We start from the raw sequence: 20,729 nt of genomic DNA on the forward strand, positions 1-20,729 counted from the left end.
ATCCTGGAATTCTCCGTAATCACACCTTCAGATCACTGATCATTTCAATAGGAAATAAAATCTTTTATTTTATTAGATGGATCTTAAAATCCATGTATAAAAATCTTTCTCACTTCGAAATGAGCCGCAGTTTTCTTCTTTGTTTGTTCTTGAGACCTAGGTATAAAAATCTCCTTCACTTTAAAATCAGCTCTGGTTTGGTGGTTAGTTTACTCATTGTGTCCACACGACTCTGGATCTTAGAACCCAGTCTGTTATATTTTTTATTCAGGAAAAAGTCCAACTCCTGCTCTCTTTTTTCTCTGAAATCGAAATTAATAAATAAATGAATAAATAAAGAAATTCATTCATTGATTAAAAGCAATGACATGACTTATACCAATGAAACTATGTACTGAAACTGTCTACTCTAAAACAAACAAACAAACAAAAAAAAAAAAAAATGAAATCAAAATTAAAATAGTAACACCTCTGTTCATTATTGGACTGAGTGGTTGTGCAGGTTTCAGCATGTGTGTGTGTGTGTGTGTGTGTGTGTGTGCGCGAACAGTGTATGTGTACAGAAGCAAGTTCCATGTACCTGGGCACAGGGCCAGCCACCCCCACAGGCACATTGGTCAGGGGCATCTTGTTACCATGGGGGAAGACCTCACTGAAATCACAACAATGACATTACTGAACACATTGCAAACAATATAACACTCCACTGAGCACTTGTTTAGCTTCATTTTCAGATCTAACTGATAAAACTGAAATTTCAAGGTTTCATGCCCAAATTGCACAATTTAAGATTATTTGTTACAGTCTTGATCATCCAATGTCCCACCCACATAACATGCATTGCCCACGTGCCCCACCCATCTACCATGCTCCACCCACACATGCCCCACCCCCTGCCCTGCCTCACCCACCCAACGTGCCCCACCCACCTTGCATGCTTGTCTTTCTCCTCAGGGACCTGCGAGGGATCAATGAGAGAGAACTGAGCATTGACCATCTCTGGGGTCAGCTGGATAGGGTCAATCTTGGTGTGGTCATCATCCCCCTGGTCTTCCTCATCCATGATGTGCTCCTTGTCCTCCTCTGCCAGACCATCAAACAGCAGTGGGACCTCCTCTGGCAGCATATCATTACTAAATGGGTCAGTCCTGGGTATAGAATATATGGACATATCATTACTGAATGGGTCAGTCCTGGGTATAGAATACATGGACATGTCATTACTGAATGGGTCAGTCCTGGGTATAGAATACATGTCATTACTGAATGGGTCAGTCCTGGGTATAGAATACATGGACATGTCATTACTGAATGGGTCAGTCCTGGGTATAGAATACATGGACATGTCATTACTGAATGGGTCAGTCCTGGGTATAGAATACATGGACATGTCATTACTGAATGGGTCAGTCCTGGGTATAGAATACATTTCATTACTGAATGGGTCAGTCCTGGGTACAGAATACATGGACATGTCATTACTGAATGGGTCAGTCCTGGGTATAGAATACATGGACATGTCATTACTGAATGGGTCAGTCCTGGGTATAGAATACATGTCATTACTGAATGGGTCAGTCCTGGGTACAGAATACATGGACATGTCATTACTGAATGGGTCAGTCCTGGGTATAGAATACATGTCATTACTGAATGGGTCAGTCCTGGGTACAGAATACATGGACATGTCATTACTGAATGGGTCAGTCCTGGGTACAGAATACATGGACATGTCATTACTGAATGGGTCAGTCCTGGGTACAGAATACATGTCATTACTGAATGGGTCAGTCCTGGGTATAGAATACATTTCATTACTGAATGGGTCAGTCCTGGGTACAGAATACATGGACATGTCATTACTGAATGGGTCAGTCCTGGGTATAGAATACATGGACATGTCATTACTGAATGGGTCAGTCCTGGGTATAGAATACATGGACATGTCATTACTGAATGGGTCAGTCCTGGGTATGGAATACATGGACATGTCATTACTGAATGGGTCAGTCCTGGGTATGGAATACATGGACATGTCATTACTGAATGGGTCAGTCCTGGGTACGGAATACATGGACATGTCATTACTGAATGGGTCAGTCCTGGGTACGGAATACATGGACATGTCATTACTGAATGGGTCAGTCCTGGGTACGGAATACATGGACATGTCATTACTGAATGGGTCAGTCCTGGGTACAGAATACATGGACATGTCATTACTGAATGGGTCAGTCCTGGGTACAGAATACATGGACATGTCATTACTGAATGGGTCAGTCCTGGGTATAGAATACATGGACATGTCATTACTGAATGGGTCAGTCCTAGGAATAGTAAACACATGACACCTGGTTGAGGCACTATAGATATACCACTCACCTAACAGCATCCTAAAATTCTCTGAGATAACAGGGCCTAGTTTACTATAAAGCAGTGCCCATTTTTATTATTTGTTCAGAAATATTAATTTTTCACTCCAAGGTAACCACCATCTGTGGACCCCATCATTATTATTATTATTATTATTATTATTATTATTATTATTATGACAACGCACCATCTGGGGACCCAGACATTGGTCAGAGTTGGGGTGTTAGCCAAAGATGTCAAACCCTGGGATGGAAACTTCTTCCATGTCATGGCTCCTTTAATAATGTCCTGCAATGTAATAAATCAGCAGCTGATAAACACTGCCATTGTTATTATTATTATTTTTGTTATTATTCTATACCATGGCTCCTTAAACAATGTCCTGCAAGATAACAGACAAGCAGCTGGTATATGCCTAAATTTCTATTTATATTTTAAATCAGTAATACAGTAATTTTCAATTTCAATTCTCAATTGTCAATTGATTTTCAATTCTCATGTACGATGTCATGTCAAATAACGGTTCTTTAAAGAAAAAATTGTGCATAACCTTTAAAAATATTTCAGTCCAACAAATATTTATGCTAGTTTAATGATGAACTCAGTTTGTTAGAATAAATAAATAAATCAATAAAGTGATTACAGAATAGTGACACATGCAGAGATTACAGCTACACTCAGATCTCCAGTGAGAGAAAATGTACATTGTAAAAAGTTTCCATCCAACAAAAAGTTTTTTAAAAGTAGTTTTGTAATTAAGCAGACACATCAACTTGTTGGAATGAATGAATGAATGAATGGAGTGACTGCAGGATATTGGTACTTTACAGCTACACCAAGAATACCAGCACTGGTCAGTTGGTAGGCCACAATACCAGCACTGGTCAGTTGATAGGCCACAATACCAGCACTGGTCAGTTGGTAGACCACAATACCAGCACTGGTCAGTTGGTAGGCCACAATACCAGCACTGGTCAGTTGGTAGGCCACAATACCAGTACTGGTCAGTTGGTAGGCCACAATACCAGCACTGGTCAGTTGGTAGGCCACAATACCAGCACTGGTCAGGTGGTAGGCCTCAATATCAGCACTGGTCAGTTGGTAGACCACAATACCAGCACTGGTCAGTTGGTAGGCCACAATACCAGCACTGGTCAGTTGGTAGGCCACAATACCAGTACTGGTCAGTTGGTAGGCCACAATACCAGCACTGGTCAGTTGGTAGGCCACAATACCAGCACTGGTCAGGTGGTAGGCCTCAATATCAGCACTGGTCAGTTGGTAGGCCACAATACCCAGTGAAAATGTAAACAGTGAACTCCATCAATAACACCATTCAGTGAGGCCAGCCTCTCACCTCCCTGTCCAGGTATTTCTTCTGTGTTGTGGCGTGTGGATTGTGTTCATCATTCCTGTAGTATCTGGGTAGAGGACACAGGTGGAAGTCCTGGTCCACCTCAGCATACGGGAGAGGAGTCTGGAACACCTGTAGTCCTGGGGCAGGGTTCTGGAGAACACAGATCAATGGTAACTTTATTATCTATATGCACATATTTGACAGCCAAAATTAAGGGGTAATACCACTTTAGTACTACTGTAGTTATTATAAACATGACAGTACTTATAAATATATGTAGTGGTGGGTATACAATGTCAGTACTTACAAATATATGTAGTGGTGGGTATACAATGTCAGTACTTACAAATATATGTAGTGGTGGGTATACAATGTCAGTACTTACAAATATATGTAGTGGTGGGTATACAATGTCAGTACTTACAAATATATGTAGTGGTGGGTATTCTATGTCAGTACTTACAAATATATGTAGTGGTTGGTATACAATGTCAGTACTTACAAATATATGTAGTGGTGGGTATACAATGTCAGTACTTACAAATATATGTAGTGGTGTGTATTCTATGTCAGTACTTACAAATATATGTAGTGGTGTGTATTCTATGTCAGTACTTACAAATATATGTAGTGGTGGGTATTCTATGTCAGTACTTACAAATATATGTAGTGGTGGGTATTCTATGTCAGTACTTACAAATATATGTAGTGGTGGGTATTCTATGTCAGTACTTACAAATATATGTAGTGGTGGGTATTCTATGTCAGTACTTACAAATATATGTAGTGGTGGGTATTCTATGTCAGTACTTACAAATATATGTAGTGGTGGGTATACAATGTCAGTACTTACAAATATATGTAGTGGTGGGTATACAATGTCAGTACTTACAAATATTTGTAGTGGTGGGTATACAATGTCAGTGCTTACAAATATATGTAGTGGTGGGTATACAATGTCAGTACTTACAAATATATGTAGTGGTGGGTATACAATGTCAGTACTTACAAATATATGTAGTGGTGTGTATTCTATGTCAGTACTTACAAATATATGTAGTGGTGGGTATACAATGTCAGTACTTACAAATATATGTAGTGGTGGGTATTCTATGTCAGTACTTACAAATATATGTAGTGGTGGGTATACAATGTCAGTACTTACAAATATATGTAGTGGTGGGTATACAATGTCAGTACTTACAAATATATGTAGTGGTGGGTATTCTATGTTAATACTTACAAATATATGTAGTGGTGGGTATTCTATGTTAATACTTACAAATATATGTAGTGGTGGGTATACAATGTCAGTACTTACAAATATATGTAGTGGTGGGTATTCTATGTCAGTACTTACAAATATATGTAGTGGTGGGTATACAATGTCAGTACTTACAAATATATGTAGTGGTGGGTATACAATGACAGTACTTACAAATATATGTAGTGGTTGGTATACAATGTCAGTACTTACAAATATATGTAGTGGTGGGTATACAATGTCAGTACTTACAAATATATGTAGTGGTGGGTATACAATGTCAGTACTTACAAATATATGTAGTGGTTGGTATACAATGTCAGTACTTACAAATATATGTAGTGGTGGGTATTCTATGTCAGTACTTACAAATATATGTAGTGGTGGGTATACAATGTCAGTACTTACAAATATATGTAGTGGTGGGTATTCTATGTCAGTACTTACAAATATATGTAGTGGTTGGTATACAATGTCAGTACTTACAAATATATGTAGTGGTGGGTATACAATGTCAGTACTTACAAATATATGTAGTGGTGGGTATACAATGACAGTACTTACAAATATATGTAGTGGTGGGTATTCTATAGGGTTAAACAGAGCCTCAGGTGGCCTCAGTGTCACAGGCTCTTGCTGAGGAGACATGGTCTCATCCCCTCGGACATCTTCTAACATTAGGTCTGCCTCTACCGCAGTTATCTCTCGCTCTGTCTCCGCCTCCTTCTCACCCTCGTGACTGGTGTCAAGCTTCATGGAGGTGGGGACGGGGATGTTGATCACCTCATCCTGGAGATAGAGTGACACATGTTACAGTGAGGGGTGGGGGTCATTACTGATTGACAGGTTAATTGACAGACGGGGATATTGATCACCTCATCCTGGAGATAGACTGAAACATGTTACAGTGAGGGGTGGAGGTCATTACTGATTGACAGATTAATTGACAGATGGAGATGATAATCAACTGGGGGTGGCTGTCACCCCTGAAAGCTCTCTTACATACTATGATACTACGTAGTTTAATTAGCAAGTACAAAGTAAACATGGTGGAGATGTCAACAATTTTACATGAACAGACAGAAAGACTGGCTAAAATCAGCATCAAGTCGGGCAAAATTGATTAATTCTTTATTTAAATCATAAGATTGACAGTTACTCCTCTGAACTAGAGGTGTCCTGACCACAGTGAGATCAAATGACAGGCATTGGATATCTGCTAAGTTTTGGCTTCATGTCTGTGATGGAGTCAGCAAGTGTTGATATTTTCCTTACCTCAGCTCCCGTCCTTAACTGCCTGGTCAGTCTGGGGTGGACATAGCCACTGGACGCCGCCTGGACACTGTGTGGTTTATATCCCTGTAGTCTGTACTGCTGGGGCACCTGATAAATATTAATAATAACAACATAAATATATAGTAACTGAATATTGTGAAGTTTATATCCCTGTAGTCTGTACTGCTCAGGCACCTGATAAATATCAATAATAACAACATAATATACAGTAACTGAATATTGTGAAGTTTATATCCCTGTAGTCTGTACTGCTCAGGCACCTGATATTGATAACGACATAATATGTGAAAGGATGCAGCATATAAACACACAGATTTGAAGTAGGCACTAGTCATAGCTCATATGCTAATTTCATATCAATATTTTTCATAATAAGAACATAGTACATAGAAGTGCTGATAAAACTTACATCATGATAAATTCATGTCCCTACATAATTTTATCAACCCATTTATTTCCACACTTGATGAAGAAGATTTTGGGGAGGGGGATATCTATGCATCCTAAGGTTACATTCATCATCTTATTTGATCAATACCTCAGGGTTTACAGTCATTAGAGCGAGTGTTTACCTTAAGATTATAATATGTTTACCTTAAGATTGTAATAGGGGACTTTCTTCTTCACCTCCACTTCAGTTTGCTCCACAGGGACAAAATCTAAGGCATCTGGAGCCTGGAAGACAGCAAGGAAGATTAATGAGCTGAAGTCTTTAATACTATAAAGAAACATTATAATTTCTAATTTATGTCTAATTAATTCAACAATATACATGATATTTGTTGGTGACATTTTGACAGTACTCCCCAGTGCTTTATACTATAGTCAGTTGAAAATTTCATTTTCTAATCATTGATCAGTTCAAATGCTGAAATCATGCTAGACAAATGCAAGTACATACTACTATTATTACCAATACATGATGAATATGCATGATAAGTAAAATGAGTAAAATATATATATGGAACAAAATGGTCAACTGACAGTCATGCAGAATATGAAAGATAACATTGCTGTAAGTTCACCACAGCCAAAAAATCAAATATGACCTCACTGTTATCAACTAATGAAATAAAAATAATATCATCTTTCATATCAGGAGGGACATAGTAAGGATAAAAGCAGTTACCATATCATCTTTGATGTCAGGAGGGACATAGTAAGGACAAAAGCAGTTACCATATCATCTTTGATGTCAGGAGGGACATAGTAAGGATAAAAGCAGTTACCATATCATCTTTCATATCAGGAGGGACATAGTAAGGATAAAAGCAGTTACCATATCATCTTTGATGTCAGGAGGGACATAGTAAGGACAAAAGCAGTTACCATATCATCTTTGATGTCAGGAGGGACATAGTAAGGATAAAAGCAGTCACCATATCATCTTTGATGTCAGGAGGAACATAGTAAAGATAAAAGCAGTTACCATATCATCTTTGATGTCAGGAGGGACATAGTAAGGATAAAACCAGTTACCATATCATCTTTGATATCAGGAGGGACATAGTAAGGATAAAAGCAGTTACCATATCATCTTTGATATCAGGAGGGACATAGTAAGGATAAAAGCAGTTACCATATCATCTTTGATATCAGGAGGGACATAGTAAGGAAACTTCTGCCTGTGAATCTTCTCAGAGTGCAGCGTCTCCTGTAACATTTCTGGTCCCGTCTGACTCTCTTCCTCCTCTTCTTCCTCTTCCTCATCCTCATCTCCATCACCTAGGCAACACATCATTTCATGACACATTTAAATGTGAACAGAGTTAATGATACTCACTCAATCTGTATTAAACAAGAAGTAAATGTAATACAAGCATGCAGCATATCTCCTCTCCTGAGACACACACAGGCAGATGACACGTTAGTGTCTGCTCAAATATTTTCTGAGTACTAGTATTTTCACCTGAGTTTGCTTTCTTCTCTTTCTTCTTTCCCCAGTCCAAGACCATGGTTTTTAGACCTCGGATTTTATTATCAGCTCTGCATCTGACCAACACCTGGAATAAAAGAAAAACTTCCATCTTTATATTTTCTGGGAGAAAGGGGGGAAAGGGACTACACTGATGATCTCTTTTTCTTTCAATCTATACATTTTTTTACAATTCAAGTGAAAAACCACAAAGAGAAATCATCAAGGCAAATGTTATCCTAACAGCTTCTACAGTATGACAGGCATCACCCCCGTGTGGATGTGAGCACTTTCCCTAAGGAACCTCTCAGCACTGACATATCTTACAAGGACATTCAGTACTAATGATATGCAATACTGCAGCAGTAAATTTAAATTTAAACACAACATACATGTGCCTAAATAATGGAGAAAATCCCAGGATACTGGCTTTATCCACACAATAGTTTCACATTTCAACAAATCTACTTACGGTTCTTGCAGCTTGAGCAAATTTATCCAGTGCAGCTTGCCTGACAGCCCAGGGGTTGTTGACAAATGTGTCAAACTTGACGTCTTCTTTACCCAACTGAAATAATAATGATCATTGTAAGCCATCATCACTACAAGTATATTATCCATTAGCAGCTCTTGCAGCAAATTTAGGAGCTGTACAAACATTTTATTTCAATTTTAAGTTTTTAATTCTATGTAATATAATCAAAGCAGGGAACAAATTCTAAAAGCACTGCCAAATATTTAATATGGCTTCACTTTATTTCTACGATGGGTCCCAGGACAGCTACTAAGCATGGGATCCCTGTTAGCTAATAATCCCAGATGACCCTTGACCTAACTTGTGACTAGTGGGGCTACATTTCTTTAGAATATGATGTCCAAATTGTTTACCTCAGTGTAATACCTGACTGTTCTTCTGAAGGTGCACTGTGTACATGTTCTGTTGTATTCTTTTACTTACCTGAGTGTAATACCTGACTGTTCTTCTGAGGGTACACTGTGTACATGTTCTGTTGTATTCTTTTACTTACCTCAGTGTAATACCTGACTGTTCTTCTGAAGGTACACTGTGTACATGTTCTGTTGTATTCTTTTACTTACCTCAGTGTAATACCTGACTGTTCTTCTGAAGGTACACTGTGTACATGTTCTGTTGTCTTCTTTTACTTACCTCAGTGTAATACCTGACTGTTCTTCTGAAGGTACACTGTGTACATGTTCTGTTGTATTCCTCTACAGGTAAGGGATCACCTCGCTGCATCTAGAACAACAGCAATGGCATGGCATATATTTCATGAAAATTCTAAATATCAAAAAAAATCAAGTCTCTTATTCTATAAAAGAACAGTTACTGATCTCGGTAATTTTATTACCTGGAAGTTTTAAAACCTGATGTCTTTTAATAACAAATTTAAATAGTAATATTGTTAAACAATCATCCAGTATTTATCTGTTTCACCTTGTATATTTTCCAGGCCTCCTCCCTGGCTCCCAGCACATTCACTTTCCTTTTGTTAGGAATGGGGTCATCTCCCACTTTGACCTGCCACCTCAGCTGGTTCTGGCGCTCCTCGTAAACATTCTTCCTCACTGCCTGCTCAAATACTGCTTCCTGGAGACAACAGTGGACACATGGGGTGTAATGGGGAGGTTGGATGAGATTCTGTACTCATTTTTTATGAGTCAATATGGGAGCTTAAACCCAGGTCAGTTTTTTGTTAAATAAACATTCTGCCAAACTGTGGCATTCTGTATCTCATTATACAAACTCTGTGAGACAGCGAGTCTATTTGAGTCTAATCTTGATTTATAAACTTAGTGTAATAGTAATTTACAAAGTGCATTTAAGTCTTACAAAAACAATATTGCGCTTTATTACATGATCACTATGACTATTAATGATATATATAAAGACAGTATATGAAAAACTGTGTAAGTTCTTGATAAAGTTATATCTGATGGCTACATCAGCCTGATGGACACATGTTCATTATTTCACACATGCCAGTGCACCTGCTTCTATCAAACTCACCTTCATTTGTCTACTAGATGGTGCTGAGCTCTCCTTGGCAGCCTCAATAGCGTCTCTGAGGTCCTTGACCCTCAGTTTTCCTGCCTGCTGGTTGAGGACCTGAGCTATGGCGTACGGCGTGTCCAGACTGGGCGGAAAACGGATACCATCCCTCTCAACCTCCTGGGAATAATAAATTTTTAAACCATATAAAAATGTCATAACCTGGCATTATCACTAGTGTAATCTCTGCTAGGTGGGTAATGAAGGTAATTCCCCTTGATATTTATAAAACACAGGCACAGGGCCCACCCTGTCTTGTAAACATTGCTGTAAGTTAATTCCCCTTGATATTTATAAAACATAGGCACAGGGCCCACCTTGTCTTGTAAACATTGCTGTAAGTTAATTCCCCTTGATATTTATAAAACACAGGCACAGGGCCCACCCTGTCTTGTGAACATTGCTGGTTGACACCTCTACATCCTTCTAGTCTATTTCTAGCCTATTTAACTGATACAACATGTATCTTGCAAACTCTACCATCAAATTTGTCAAATTTTTCAAAATAAGTGTCAGCATACTGCTGATATTTCTCCCACAGTGATTCTAGGAAAGTAACAAATACAAACCTTTGGCTGAGGTGGGCCTAGCGTTCTCGACGTGGAAGGTTTGGACCGGCTTGTCTTGGTTTTCTCTCTCCGTGAGCGCGCCCTATCTACAGGGGTTAGAGACCTGGGGTCCAGCATTCCATTCATTTCTGGTTCTTCCAAATCCTGCTTCATTTCTGTTTTTTCCCTGTAAAAGAGTGTACATAAGACTACACATGGGATGCCATGATATCTGACTGTCAGTTAGGTTTCTAAGTGTCCACACTACCTGGCATCCTATTGCTATGGAGGTTTGCCTGTGTTCTAATATTATACAGACCTTCTACATCAAGATCAATAAAGGGTGCTGCTTTCATAGTTTAAACTTCTAATTTCTGCTTCTCTATTCAAACTGGCATAACATAAGACTCAGCACTGCGATGTGAATAGCAATAGTCCAATTCTATAAGTAAGATCTGTACTCACTTGGCCAGGCCGGGTTTGGAGGTACCAGTGAAGGTACAGACCAGTGGCTTGGAGTTGAACTGAGAGATCACCAGTTGCAGCTTCATGTGGGCTGTCAGAAACTCCGTGGGGGCAAAGGTCACTGTGATCTCTACCTCACCATTGGCTGGAACCATGCCTGGAATGATGGGATTCTTATTAAAACACCAAGTATATGAGAGGTGATGACAGGAAAATGTATTTGCTCATTTCTCAAGAACATCTCAGTGACAATTTAAAAAATCATATAATATGGGTACCCATCAATATCTTCCATTCATAAGATATCTGATGCACCCTCCAATATAAAGATGTGTTGGCTGTGACAGAGTTGTGATTTGTGTCATTGTGTTAGCTGTGACAGAGTTGTGATTTGTGTCATTGTGTTAGCTGTGACAGAGTTGTGATTTGTGTCATTGTGTTGGCTGTGACAGAGTTGTGATTTGTGTCATTGTGTTAGCTGTGACAGAGTTTTGGACATCAACTCACCTGACATTGGATCCACTGTAAAAGTTGGGTGAGGCTGCAGGAAGCTCAGTTGAAATTCAAAATCAATGGGCGCATCACACTTTAATGGAATGGTCTTGCTAAATCTAGAAAGCAGACCAAATATAATATTAAATTAATTTACACATATAAATATAATAAGGATCTGTTTATCTCATTTCTAAAGAAATATTTAGACATTTTACTGATATTTTTTTATTTAATCAAAACTATGCACAAGAACACAGATTGTAGAAAAAAAAAAAGGAGTTCAGGTGAACATCATTCAATCATACACAAAAAAGACCAAAGTAATAAATAACATAAAACAATACAGTTTATTATACTGTGGAGTTGGTTGTATGGAAACTGTCTATATCCCTACAGTAGCCAATACTTACTGCTGTCCTATAGGAACTGAGGGGAAATCTACGTGGGTTGGGAAAGAGGCTGTATTCATCACAGGATACGCATGGATGGGGATCACCAGGTTCTCCTCATTCTGGAGGACAGAAAATACAACCGTATCAGTAATATCCCAATTATCCAATGGTCATTTCATAAAGGGGCAGTGCTCAACTTCTTACAATATCATAAGAACAAGTAGGTGTCATTTTTCCTGGATTCTCCATCACATTTTTCTACATTTGACCACTTACATATGAATATGAGCTACAAATGATAATATTAAGGATGCATATGTTATTAAACTCACCTTTCTTTCAAAGCCGTGTGCGATCAAAATTATATAAAAACCCACAAGTTAATCCGTTACATAAAACTTACACCAAGGCTTTTATTGACAATTTACCTTGCAGTTAATCCTGATGCAGTCATAGTAATACCTCCACTCATCAGGAATAAACTCCACCACACAGTCTAGTGTCATCCCTGGTACCAGACGCTCCTGAAACACAATATATCATTGTTGCATGATGTATATTTGCTTAGTTTTCCATAGATAAAAGTGGTCTGTTAAAAAAGGTGGAAATGCAAGCACAATTCTAAATGGTATATCAGGGAACTAAATATAGCACATAAATATCCAGATTTCCAGATAAATTAAGAGGACTTTCATCTGTAGTTTTCAAGATCTTGAGGTCTTCTTTCCTCCATTTTCAAGAAAGGGAGAAGATATCAAGGAGAGAGTCGGGCCAGGAAGTGGAATACCACACCAAAAACCTACCTCTGTCAATTATGTGACTATGGAATGCAAATAAACTGGGGTTTAGGGTTTTACAATTTTCCAGGTGGGCTAAGTATCACCCCTTTATTTTATAAATTAACATTCTCAATATTGCGGTAAAGAATGGTTTCAGAGAAAATGAACCAAGAAATGCTTTTAAATTAATTACATTCTGCATCATATGAAGCTGTTCTCACCTGTTTTTTATACTTGATATCAAAGTACTTGGTTTGTGGTGGAATGACGTGCATCCTGATCACCTCTGTGTCCACATTACCTATATGGAGCTCCACCTTGTGTACCTTGCCCAGCTCAAAGCCACCATAGTAGATGATAGAGGGCGTGGCCTGCACCACTAGGTTCTGACCCACCTTGGCATAGATCTCTGTAATGTAGGTTATATACTAGTCTAAAACTGACCCACTTTGGCATAGATCTCTGTAATGTAGGTTATATACTAGTTTAAAATTGTTTCTATTTTCCCTTTAACAGCACTGATTTCTTAAACATTCATTTTTTATCAATCTTGAGTTGGTGTTTGGGTGATTATCAATGTAAAACTTTTATTTACTGGGTTTAACTTGATAATTAAGGCAAGCGTCATGTGTCTTTCTAGGTCAATACCTACCATACAGTACACATATATCTTCAAAGCACAGTGAGCAAACACGAGTTTAGGGCCTTCTTTTCACTTAGATGTACTGGCACAATTACTTAGAAAGTTCAACGACTTGGTATAAATGACATGTGTTAAAACATCTAATACACCTTGGTCAGCATATGTTGTTCTGTTGAAACAAAGCTACAAAACATTAAGAGGAAGCTGCACCTGTCACCTCGAATGATCAATGATAAAATCAATGCACTGCGACCCCATCCCCCCTCCACCCCCAAAAATACATAACACCAGGTGGTAAGTCAAAGTTTGCTATGCACTATTCAAGCAAAAAAAGCACGAAATTTACTTCAAGTGTCCCTTGCTTGCATATTTGAACTTTCTTGAATAGAACCAGACAAAATTTGAGGCGCACTTACTTGAATCCAATAAATGATTTGGAACTTTGATCGGCTTCGAAGGTTCCACCAGTTGCAAATCCAGCAGTTTCCCTGTTGTTCTTGTTCCATTTATGCCAAAAGTTCTCGTCATGGGCTGTGTGGCCGCCATGATCAATTTTGTTGGTTAATTAATTTATCACCGATTTAAGTTCAACATTAATCTATCCGAAACTTTTGAATTTTCTTTCGACGGTAACCATAGTCCGCCATCTTGTTTGGGAATTTGCCTTAGAACATAGCTGAAGGTATATCTGAGCAAAAATAAATAGTCTACCGATTTTGGCAGTTATAAAAAATAAGATCAACGGTTGTGATACAAACTAACTTCTGAAAAAGCTTATTTCATTATGTTGTATTAAAATGAAGAAACAGTGAATATGAAATGAATGAAAAGTAGTAACGCGCAATGTTAAAGAGAAACAACCACGCACTACTTTCAAATACAATCACCAAGGAAACCAAGCGGAAGCGGAAATTACGACTTCTTTTGTGCTGGAGGTGTGAAACGACATCTCTCCAAAACAAGTTTTAGTGACACGTTGCATTGTAAATAAGTTCATGAGATTCACTTTAAAGAATGTCAAATTGGTGACATCATGGTGTGTTTGTGGTGACCCACAGAAGCTTGATAGAGGCTTGTATTACTTAATATTGTTGCAAGCACTTCTTTAAAGGCATTTTATTTCGTATTTGTACTCGATTGACTTTACCAGGTGTTGAACTTACACTGTAGCATTTTAATAATGCAGATGAAGAGATAAGGTATGCGGGCGGTTTTGCCCTAGAAGAAGAAGAAGAAAGCTTTTTCAAGATGGTGCTATTTGCTTCGATATTTCGAGCTTCCGACGGATTGCCATTGGTGGCGTTGACAGATTTTGACGGTCAGAGGTCAAATGTAAAACATGCACAACGTTACGTGAAGTTGATTTCAAAGAAACTGCATCAGCTACCAGACAGATGCACCCTGCAAAGTGACGACTATGTGATACAGTAGGTGATTCATATTGCTATATCTTTTTCTGTTTATCTCAGATGTATTATTAAGTGGATCATTATTGGAGTGCAGTACTGGTATATGGATGTATACATGTACTGTACGAAGTACATTGAGAGGACATTGAACTTTGAAGGGGGTGTACGTGGTGGTATGGACGGGTCCAAAGATAATCAGTTTTTGTCCTTCCTCTCCTCAATCCCTATATCCTAGACCCCTATACTAGTACCCTTATGCATTGATCAGATTATAAGTTCAGTTTGAACTTCATTTAAAAAGTGATGAGGTCTGTCAAAGCACTGTTGTGGTACAGTGTACATCATAAACATGTACACTGTAGAAGATACTCAGTACCTGCATTACCTGTTGTATATTGTACATGCAGGGGTGGTTGGAGGCTGTCTTCTGGGCCTTCCGGAAGACAATTAAAATTCTTTCAAGTTTACATTGATGGGCATTTAATTCTTCTTTTGGAAGACAGTCAAAAATGGAAGATGAATCAACAAAGATAATTTGGAAGACTGTCAGAAAATATCACTAGATCCACCCCTGTAGATGTACATTGTACATGGTACCTCCAAATTTTACTTGTCCTTTCAATTCCACTGTGCTGTGCTTAATACTAACCTTGTGTTTTATTACAGTTTTATTACCATTCCTCCCCAGAACATCAGTGTGGTGACAGTACTTGATGTCTCCTACCCCAGTGTGCTTGGTTTCTGTTTCCTGGAGGAGGTAGAGAAGGAGTTTATAAAGCAGTATGACAGCAGGCAAGTCAGTGCAGCAGTTAGACCTTACACCTTCATGGAGTTTGGTAAGTCAGACATGCAGTGGCATATGCATGCATGCACACACAATGGAGTTTATTCAGCAGTATATATGATTTCATATAAACAGCATACAGAGGTTCAATGTAAGTGTCTTTTACTACAGAAGTATTCAAACATATTAAAGCAACCCTGCATCTGGACCCCCCCCTCAAAAAAAAAAAAGGAAAAAAAAAAAAAAAAAATATATATATATATATATATATATATATATATATATATATATATATATATATATATATATATATATATATCAGAACGTATTTTAGTGCATATGTGAATAAAACATGTAAATGATATGATATGAACACAACATATAATTATATGTGAATTATACATGGTATGAAATGACATATGATATAAGTATAATTATTTATGAGCCTCAGAGCTGAGATGTACCAGCTTCTTCATTTTTTAATCTCCACATGAAGAGACTTGTTGAACTATGAGACTTCAGTGAGGTTTTGAGGATTGTTTGAAGTTCACCATGTTAATTATAGATGCACAGTTGTCCAACCAGATGTCTTGATTTAAGCTGTAGACACATGTCTGATGCAGTTAAAAACAAATAGACGTGATAGTTGTGGTAAATTTTAATCAAATGCCAGTCAAGTTCTGACATAACAAGCAGGCATGTAGGGATATAAAAATGAAGAAGATTGAGATAGATTGAGCCCAGCATCTCTGAAACTATCTACCATACACTATATATACACTGTATTATATGTGGGAATAAAACTAACAAACCAACTATATTACTCATATTCCACATTTATATTTATATGAAATAACTGTTTTTAGGGTCCACGTTGCAGAGGCAGAAGCAGCGTTATGGCAGCCCGCGGAGCCTGAACACCAGGGTTAACGTGGCTGACATGAGTCAACAGTTAAAGATGATGCCTCCATTCCAGATAGCAGCTGAGGATGTGGAGCCAACATATGGCGGAGTGCTTCACAAGAATGACTATGGACCAACTGGTGAGGGGGGGGGGGGGGGGGGGGGGGAAGGAGTTGAATAGATACAGATATATCACAGACAGACAGACAGACAGGAAGACGGACAGGCAGACAGACGGACAGACAGACAGGCAGATGGAGAGACAGACAGGGACACAAACATATAAAGAGTTAACATTAACAACTTTTATGAATAAATGATTGTATGGCTAAACCCCATAAAGCCATTTATAGTTGTCTTTACATAGTGGAGCCATAATGTGACTTAATATGTTGCAGCTTAAACGTAAGCATACAAAATGAGGACAATATTGATATTTTATTTTCTAATTTAAAAACAAAAGCTGTGAACCTTGGTACTATGTAACTCTGTGTTTGCAGTGACGCCTGTGGCACAGCTACGCCTCCCACTGGGGTGGCTGGGGAAACTGTCCGCCATGTTGAATGTGATCTGTGCTGTCCTGAACTTAACCCGCGGCATGTCAGTCATCAACGATGGTCACATCCATGTAGATGTAGGTGGCAGCACTGATATATACAACACAACATACAACACAACACAACAATGGTCACATCCATGTAGATGTTGGTGGCAGCACTGATATATACAACACAACATACAACACAACACAACAATGGTCACATCCATGTAGATGTTGGTGGCAGCACTGATATATACAACACAACATACAACACAACACAACAATGGTCACATCCATGTAGATGTAGGTGGCAGCACTGATATATACAACACAACATACAACACAACACAACAATGGTCACATCCATGTAGATGTTGGTGGCAGCACTGATATATACAACACAACATACAACACAACACAACAATGGTCACATCCATGTAGATGTTGGTGGCAGCACTGATATATACAACACAACATACAACACAACACAACAATGGTCACATCCATGTAGATGTAGGTGGCAGCACTGATATATACAACACAACATACAACACAACACAAAGATGGTCACATCCATGTAGATGTAGGTGGCAGCACTGATATATACAACACAACATACAACACAACACAACGATGGTCACATCCATGTAGATGCAGGTGAAAAAACTGAGATATACAACATAACACTAACAGCACTATGCAACACAACACCACAAAATACAACTGAATGTGAACACAATGCAATACAATATGATAGAATACCATAAAACAACACATTCACAAAACAAGGGCATCATGGTACACATCACATTGTACAACTCTACAATCATATACATGTACATAAAAGTGTATGCAGTGAAAGCAGTCCTTGTATTAGATGCAGTTTAACACAATATTCACACACACACATGCACGCACGCACACACACACTCACACACACATAGTGCAATATGATACAACACACAAAATAATTCTTAAACACTGTTAAAGCTGTTACATGACCAAAGATATGCCCTGATTTCTTGAACAATATTTCCATGTTGTATACTTTCAGTTAACAGAGATCAACTCTTTTGTATATGGTGCTGCGTTCATGCTCACAAGTCTCTTCTGTATATATCAGGTAGGCTGGGATTAAATATTTCTTACTTTTAGTGAAATATGTCTCATATTCCTATTTTAGTGGACCTCCACCTTTTGAATTATCTTAAAACAATGCTAACTAAAAGTTTGGGAATTAAAGTTAAGGTTAACTTTTTCTTAAGCTATTCTATGAAGTTATCCTCATATGTGGTATGAGGTAGAAGTTGTTGCAGATATCCTCCATATTTCAGATATTTCTGCTGTATACCCACTATTCCTCCATATTTCAGATATTCCTGCTGTATACCCACTATTCCTCCATATTTCAGATATTCCTGCTGTATACCCACTCCCACTATTCCTCCATATTTCAGATATTTCTGCTGTATACCCACTATTCCTCCATATTGCAGATATTTCTGCTGTATACCCACTATTCCTCCATATTTCAGATATTTCTGCTGTATACCCACTATTCCTCCATATTTCAGATATTCCAGCTGTATACCCACTATTCCTCCATATTTCAGATATTCCTGCTGTATACCCACTATTCCTCCATATTTCAGATATTCCTGCTGTATGCCCACTCCTGCTATTCCTCCATATTTCAGATATTCCTGCTGTGTACCCACTATTCCTCCATATTTCAGATATTCCTGCTGTATACCCACTCCCACTATTCCTCCATAGTTCAGATATTCCTGCTGTATACCCACTATTCCTCCATATTTCAGATATTCCTGCTGTATACCCACTATTCCTCCATATTTCAGATATTCCTGCTGTATACCCACTCCCACTGCTGTATACCCACTATTCCTCCATATTGCAGATATTTCTGCTGTATACCCACTATTCCTCCATATTTCAGATATTCCTGCTGTATACCCACTATTCCTCCATATTTCAGATATTCCTGCTGTATACCCACTCCCACTATTCCTCCATATTTCAGATATTCCTGCTGTATACCCACTATTCCTCCATATTTCAGATATTCCTGCTGTATACCCACTATTCCTCCATATTTCAGATATTCCTGCTGTATACCCACTATTCCTCCATATTTCAGATATTCCTGCTGTATACCCACTCCCACTATTCCTCCATATTTCAGATATTTCTGCTGTATACCCACTATTCCTCCATATTGCAGATATTTCTGCTGTATACCCACTATTCCTCCATATTTCAGATATTTCTGCTGTATACCCACTATTCCTCCATATTTCAGATATTCCAGCTGTATACCCACTATTCCTCCATATTTCAGATATTCCTGCTGTATACCCACTATTCCTCCATATTTCAGATATTCCTGCTGTATGCCCACTCCTGCTATTCCTCCATATTTCAGATATTCCTGCTGTGTACCCACTATTCCTCCATATTTCAGATATTCCTGCTGTATACCCACTCCCACTATTCCTCCATATTTCAGATATTCCAGCTGTATACCCACTATTCCTCCATATTTCAGATATTCCTGCTGTATACCCACTATTCCTCCATAGTTCAGATATTTCTGCTGTATACCCACTATTCCTCCATATTTCATATATTACTGCTGTATATCCACTATTCCTCCATATTTCAGATATTTCTGCTGTATACCCACTATTCCTCCATATTTCAGATATTCCTGCTGTATACCCACTCTCGCTGGAAGAAGTCCAAGACGTACGTGACCAGTATACTGATGTGTCTGTGTCAGCTGGTCACGTGGGAGCTGAGGAACCTTCTGCAGATAGGGTTCCACTTCCTGGCAAATCTTCTCATTACTTTTATCATTCTGTATAGACTCGGCTTGAATAAAGTCCCGGATTACCACGTTTAAGGACTCCACTGTCGACGTGCTGTCAAAAAGAAGAAATCGTGTTGTTCGTCTTTCAATTATTTTGCTAACGTTTTAAAGTACCCAGTATGTGTATACCTGTATGTCAACATGATTTTTCATTTAATCAAAAAGAAAATAAAATAGAGTAAACAAAAAGAAATTAGTTGTTTTTAAAAGAGATTAGGGTGGTCAGGTGACCAGTGTGGTGAAGATGACTAGTAGGCCCCTACATAGACACATGCCCTTACAAAATACAGGTGTAAAACAAGGGTGAAAAGCAGCAGATTTTGAGTTTGTTCAGCAGAGTTTAAGAGATGACAACTTTTCGCATGAGATTCATTTTTCTAATAAATGCATCGTAAACAACTCATTGAAATATAATAAATTCCATTTTACCACCAAAACGGCGGTTAGCGCAATTACTCTGGAATCTGTGCTTGCCATCAGACCACGTAGACATTCAAAGATGGCTTCACGTAAGAGATTATTACAAAAAAAGACTAATTATTACTAAAAATGAGCTAATTTTGAATGTCGGAATGAATTCCTTAACCATTGGTAAGTATGAGAA

General features: G+C 38.3%; 2 protein-coding genes across 3 annotated transcripts; one reads left to right on the forward strand and one right to left on the reverse strand.

Moving 5' to 3' along the window:
* Window positions 1-130: 130 nt before the first annotated feature.
* On the reverse strand, window positions 131-14,279 carry LOC106158119 (cilia- and flagella-associated protein 221-like). Its single transcript, XM_087012548.1, has 21 exons — window positions 14,015-14,279; window positions 13,177-13,364; window positions 12,605-12,700; window positions 12,195-12,295; window positions 11,797-11,900; window positions 11,290-11,446; window positions 10,846-11,011; window positions 10,235-10,396; window positions 9,662-9,814; window positions 9,374-9,463; window positions 8,678-8,773; window positions 8,200-8,293; window positions 7,870-8,015; window positions 6,885-6,965; window positions 6,270-6,377; window positions 5,559-5,783; window positions 3,731-3,880; window positions 2,561-2,661; window positions 930-1,148; window positions 581-652; window positions 131-302 (listed from the first exon to the last, which is right to left on the reverse strand). The coding sequence occupies exons 1-21, from the start codon at window positions 14,142-14,144 to the stop codon at window positions 176-178; spliced, it is 2,766 nt and encodes a 921-aa protein (XP_086868674.1). The 5' UTR covers window positions 14,145-14,279; the 3' UTR covers window positions 131-175.
* Window positions 14,280-14,508: 229 nt separating this feature from the next.
* Window positions 14,509-20,321, forward strand: LOC106158112 (vesicle-trafficking protein SEC22a). Of its 2 annotated transcripts, none has more exons than XM_087012549.1 (6): window positions 14,509-15,025; window positions 15,674-15,843; window positions 16,658-16,834; window positions 17,195-17,328; window positions 18,290-18,358; window positions 18,609-19,850. In XM_087012549.1, the coding sequence occupies exons 1-6, from the start codon at window positions 14,847-14,849 to the stop codon at window positions 19,833-19,835; spliced, it is 1,956 nt and encodes a 651-aa protein (XP_086868675.1). In that variant the 5' UTR covers window positions 14,509-14,846; the 3' UTR covers window positions 19,836-19,850. The 2 variants fall into 2 exon arrangements, with proteins under 2 accessions (XP_086868675.1, XP_086868676.1); XM_087012550.1 differs by lacking the exon at window positions 18,609-19,850 and adding an exon at window positions 19,958-20,321 and having other exon boundaries at window positions 14,518-15,025.
* The last annotated feature ends 408 nt before the right edge of the window (window positions 20,322-20,729 follow it).

Source organism: Lingula anatina, chromosome 5, assembly GCF_051362555.1.
Source record: "Lingula anatina isolate TDL-2025a chromosome 5, LinAna3.0, whole genome shotgun sequence".
Lineage (NCBI taxonomy): Eukaryota > Metazoa > Brachiopoda > Lingulata > Lingulida > Lingulidae > Lingula > Lingula anatina.